Source organism: Mandrillus leucophaeus, unplaced genomic scaffold, assembly GCF_000951045.1.
Source record: "Mandrillus leucophaeus isolate KB7577 unplaced genomic scaffold, Mleu.le_1.0 Scaffold1301, whole genome shotgun sequence".
NCBI lineage: Eukaryota > Metazoa > Chordata > Mammalia > Primates > Cercopithecidae > Mandrillus > Mandrillus leucophaeus.
In genome coordinates, this window is record NW_012101257.1 from 224,228 (window position 1) to 230,048 (window position 5,821).

At 41.1% G+C, this 5,821-nt stretch overlaps 1 protein-coding gene across 1 annotated transcript in view; it reads left to right on the forward strand.

Moving 5' to 3' along the window:
- Window positions 1–5,821, forward strand: part of SLC16A14 (solute carrier family 16, member 14) — a 41,120-nt gene that overhangs the window by 18,495 nt on the left and 16,804 nt on the right. Inside the window, exon 3 of the mRNA XM_011972817.1 lies at window positions 5,102–5,245. Coding sequence (XP_011828207.1) covers window positions 5,102–5,245 — 144 coding nt within the window. The remainder of the gene's footprint in view (window positions 1–5,101; window positions 5,246–5,821) is intronic.

The window sequence follows — 5,821 nt, forward strand, 5'->3', positions numbered from 1 at the left end:
ACCTCATTTGTATTGTAAACCAAAAAATATCTGAGACTGGTCTCAATCAACCTGGAAGTTTATTTTGCCAAGATTAGGGACACGCCCGAAAGAAATAAACACAGGATCACAGAAACAGTCTGTTACCTGTGCCTCTCTCCAAAGATGATTTTGAGGACGTCAATATTTAAAGGGGAAAAGTGGCCTGGAGGGGAAAGGGAGGGTACAGTAATCCACGTGTTGCAAGAGAAAAGGTGCAGGTCAGGGAATCATCAATTTTGTATTCATCTCACACTCAGTAAATCGGCACTTGGACATAAAATAAGGTGAACATAGAGCAGCTACCTGTGGAGCTGTATAACCCTTTCTCTGTGGCTATCTGCTTAGGAATAAAAGGAAAAGCAGTTGCTTGCATGAGTCAGCTTTCAGCTTAATTTTTTTCTTTTGGCAGAGTGAATTGGGGTGCCAAGTTTGTATTTTCCTGTGACAGTATCTATAGCAGCCTTTGTGATAATTGCTCTCTGAATAATTCTTGGTGGATGCCTTATCGTTGGGGGAATCCACAGGCTACACAAGATAGATTACTTGCTAAATCACTTTAGAGCAGTGATTGTCAATCTTGATTGCACATCAGATCCACCTGGGGAGCTTTACGCTCCCCACCCCGTGCTCAGGCTGCACCTGGGATGGGCTCCAAGTATCAGGATTTATTTTAAGCTCCTAAGCGACACCACTGTTCAGCTAAAGCAGACAGTCATTGATTTAGAGGCTCCTAACTCTTTACTATGATGAGGGGTTACCCTAAGAGACCTGGAGTTCAAAGAACTACCTACTTCCATCCCCCAGCACTGCCAAGGCTCACCTGTGATTGCTCCTCTCTTCACTGGTGCTTTTTCTCCCCTATCAGCTGCCAGGATGGGTCAATAAAATATAACTTCCTGAGGGTGTTCCCCACAGCAATGGGACACTTTTTGTTTGAGATGAAGTCTCACTCCGTCATCCAGGCTGGAGTGTAGTGGAGCAATCTCAGCTTACTGCAACCTCTGCTGCCCAGGTTCAAGCGATTCTCCTGCCTCAGCCTCCCAAGTAGCTGGGATTACAGGCGCCCGCCACTGCACCTGGCTAATTTTTGTAGTTCCAGGCTGGTCTTGAACTCCTGACCTCGTGATCCACCCGCCTTGACCTCCCAAAGTGCTGAGATGACAGGTGTGAACCACCACACCCGGCTGGGACACTTTATTACAGTGGGAAAGGGTCCAAGATTCAGATTCCTTCTGAAAATGAAAAAGATAATCTGGATAATCTCATCCCAAAACACTGAATTACTCTATAAAAGTGTGAGTCGTGGTCAAAGGATTGTATCTCAATTGTATGATTTCCCCTTCTCCTTAGATTGTGTGGGAACTTCTTTTATTTTCTTGAAAGGGTGGTTTGATTTTGGCAATGCTAGTGGACCATCAGTAAACAGTGTGTAGAAAATGAAACTGAGCCGGCGCAGTGGCTCATGCCTGTAATCCCAGCACATTTGGAGGCTAAGGCAGGTGGATCACCTGAGGTCAGGAGTTCGAGACCAGCCTGGCCAATATGGGGAAACCCCGTCTCTATTAAAAATACAAAATTAGCCGGGGTGGTGGCGCATGCCTGTAATCCCAGCTACTCGGGAGGCTGGGGCAGGAGAATCACTTGAACCCGGGAGGCGGAGGTTGCGGTGAGCCGAGATCGCGCCATTGCACTCCAGCCTGGGCAAAAAAAACTCCGTCTCAAAAAAAAAAAAATATATATATATATATATGTACATACACAAAAAATTAGCTGGGCATGGTGGCGAGCACCTGTAATCCCAGCTACTCAGGAGGATGAGGTAGGAGAATCACTTGAACCCAGCAGGTAGAGGTTACAGTAAGCCAAAATGTCGCCATTGCATTCCAGCCTGGGCAACAAGAGTGAAACTCCATCTCAAAAAAGAAAGAAAGAAAGAAAAGAAAGGAAGAAAGAGAAAGAGAGAGAGAGAGAAAAGAAAGAAGGAAAAAGGAAGGAAAGGAAGGAAGGAAGGAAAGGAGGGAGGGAGGAAGGAAGGAAGGGAGGGAACTGAGAGTCAAAGAGCTTGGTTTTTTTGTTTTTTTTTTTCAATGTACATATATTTTATAACCATGGAGAAGTCACAGCATTTCTGGGTCTCGCTTTGCTCATCTGCAAAACATAAATGACTGAAGCCCCAGCATGCGAGAGTTGATTGAGTTGATAACAGTGTCTGGCTGTTTAGTTAATGTTTTTAGCAGTAAAATAGTTATACTTTATTTAATTTATAAAATTCCTCCAGATATGAATATTTGCACTGAGTTTGGAATTTTCTCCTTTTTTTTTTCTTTTTTCTCAAGCGCCTTTTTAATGTAATGTTTCATAAAGCACCTCAGAAAAATTTGCTTCTGGGCCCTTTCTGTGAAGTGGAAAACATGATTGTGCTACTGAACTGTGATCTGCTGACCTTTCAAAGGGCTATAAACAGCAAACTGACAAGTCATGCATTTTTCTGTTTTTTACCCACTCATCCAAGCTAGGCGTAGTCAAGTAACCATGGGTTTAAAAAAACAAAAATAAAAATGTGTGAAGAAATCAAATAAGTATGTCTAACTTATGGTATGTGAATTTCATTTAACCCCAGTCATTCCATCAGATTTTTAATCAATGCATTTATTTTATATATTATTTCTATAATGTGCATATTTAATAACAAATAACATTTATATAAAGTATGTTTAATATATTAAGTCTAGGCCGGGCGCGGTGGCTCACACCTGTAATCCCAGCACTTTGGAAGGCCGAGACAGGCAGATCATGAGGTCAGGAGATCGAGATCATCCTGGCTAACACGGTGAAACCCCCTCTCTACTAAAAATACAAAAAAAAAAAATTAGCCGGGCGTGCTGGTGGGCGCCTGTAGTCCCAGCTACTCGGGAGGCTGAGGCAGGAGAATGGCATAAACCCGGGGAGCGGAGCTTGCAGTGAGCTGAGATCGCGCCACTGCACTCCAGCCTGGGCAACAGAGTGAGACTCCGTCTCAAAAAAATATATATATATATAAATATATATATATATATATATAAAGTCTATTCTAAGAAGTTGATTTACTGAATTATTTCCTATAATGCAGCAGAGTTAATTATATTAATAAGTCTTTACCTTCATAGTTTTTAGGATTAGGCACCCACAAAACCACTAGACAAAATAAACTCATTAGCAGACTCTACCTAAATATACACATGAATATAGTTAGAACTTTAAAGGAAACTTTATTTTAGTTTAAGCCAAAAGGGAAGCTCTTTAAACAAGTTTTTAACATGGTTCTTCTGCATATAAGGTTTCATAACTTTGTAAAGTAATGATCAACAATAAGATGATGATTAAAATATGCCATCTTACTGAATATTGAGTACTAGCTCATATAAATCTGGATTCCTATTTGAACTAGGAATCATTGATCACAGGATAAGCATTCAGCTCCAGTGACATCAGAAATTACCACAAAATCAAGAGGAGAACAAAGAAGGTTGACAATTAAGAACTAGAAAGTCAGCCAGGTGCCGTGGCTCAAGCCTGTAATCCCAGCACTTTGGGAAGCCAAGGCAGACAGATCGCTTGAGCCTAGAAATTCTAGACCAGCCTGAACAACACGGAGAAACCCTATCTCTATAAAAAATACAAAAGTAGCAGGACATGATAGCACAAGCCTGTAGGTCCAGCTACTCAGAAGGCTGAGATGGGAGGATCACTTGATCCCAGGGAGGTCAAGGCTGCACTGAGCCGTGATCACACCACTGAACTCTAGCTTGGGTGACACAGTGAGACCCTGTATCAAAACAAAAGCAAAAATAAGAAAACAGAACAAAACTAGAAAGTCAGCATAAAGGAAACAATCAGAATGCATTTCATAAAATACTGTGCTCTTGCGAGTGTTGTCACAACTTACACAATGGAAATGGATTCCCGAATCTCCATAGCCTGATAGGTCTGTTCAGAGACTGTGCACACCAGCAGGGATGGGAGTCTGCATGAAGTGATGACAACTAGTTCTTTTCAGCTTGGTTTCAATCTGGGTATCCTCATGAAAACAGGCTATTAGTTTTCTGCCTGAAGCACAAGAGTTCTGAAGATTCCCTTCCCGTACTCCCTTTTGGTCTCAGTTTCCTTATCTGCAAAATGAGTATAATGAAGAGAGCTTAGTTTACATGGTTGTTGAAACCATTAAATGACATAATTTGTATAAAGCACTTAGCAAAGTGCTCAGTAAATGTTAGCTAATACATAAATATGGTAATATATATACATATAAAACATATAAGCTTAAGTATATATCTTTCAATAGAAGGTGAACATAATAATCTTCTGTCCATATAAATCCCCAAGTTGCTTCTTATAATGTACATCTATACACACACACACACAAAGCACTTCTGTATCTTTGAAGCATAGTTTAAAAATCATTGATTGAAGGACCTGATAACAGTTCTTTTTTTTGCTCATTATACATAATACATTTTTAATATTTCTATTTTAGTCAAAAACTGAAATTTTTTTTTTATTTTGAAAGAAGCCAAAGAAATAATGTAAGTGAGGCCAGGTTTAAGACCAGAGGGAAGGATAGAGACTGCAAACTGGAAAGGGTGTGTCCCAGTCAAACGGGCTCAGCCACCGCACAGCTCCAACTAACTTTGGTCCTGTGGGAAGGTAGTCTGTGTTGCCACTGGACTTTTTGTGAATACTCTTAATTTTTAAACATCAGCAACTAATTCCAGACATTTTTTAGACTTTGTATGGGATCGACAAAACGCATCCACAGGCTAGAGATAGCTCCTAGACCACTGGTTTTGTTGTAGACGAAAGAATGAATGTCTATTTATTTCAGGTCTGCCTTTCTTGAAAACCTAGAACCTTTGCTCTCTGATGAAATTACTTAAAATCATCTTTGCATGCTAAAAATGTTTGGCATATAAAGCAATGGGGGCTTTTTGTTTCATTTAACAGCTCTAGTAACATTTTATTATGTGTCTTCACATGAAGATTTATGAGAAAGAATGAAACTGAAGCGCCTTTAGTCAATTCCTTTTCCAATGCTCTGTGACAGGCCCTTTCATCGGCTTGTTCATTAACACCTGTGGGTGCCGCCAGACTGCGATCATTGGAGGGCTCGTCAATTCCCTGGGCTGGGTGTTGAGTGCCTACGCTGCAAACGTGCATTATCTCTTCATTACTTTTGGAGTGGCAGCTGGTAAGCATGTGGCTTTTTTTAAACTCGATTTTAAATGTTTTATAAGACATCTTGGCAGTGGATTTAATTGTGGAGAAGAGACCCATTAAAACATTCTGTTCTGTTTCCTCTATCCCACTTCACCCCAACCCCTCCCTACACTCCAGGAAATACATTTTAACATTACATTTTACTATGCCTTAAGTGGGGGAAGCCCACCCAGCAACAATACTTGGCCTCTCTAATAGAATCAAATTCTATTTCCATGCCTGGTTCTAAATGCCAGTGCTATCTCCAGTGAGGGACAGGAAAAGGAAGGCAGTAATGTTGACTTAGGTGAATGGACCAAAGATTAAGGAAATTACATCAGTGTGGTGTGGGAAATAAACTAAATAATAGGCCAGGGGCAGTAGCTCATGCCTGTAATCCCAACACTTTGGAAGGCTAAGGTGGGCAGATCACTTGAGGCCAGGAGTTCAAGACCAGCCTGGCCAACATGGCGAAACCCCCGTCTCTACTAAAAATACAACAAAAAAAAAAATTAGCCAAGTGTGGTGGCACATGCCTGTAATCCCAGCACTTTGGGAAGCCAAGGCA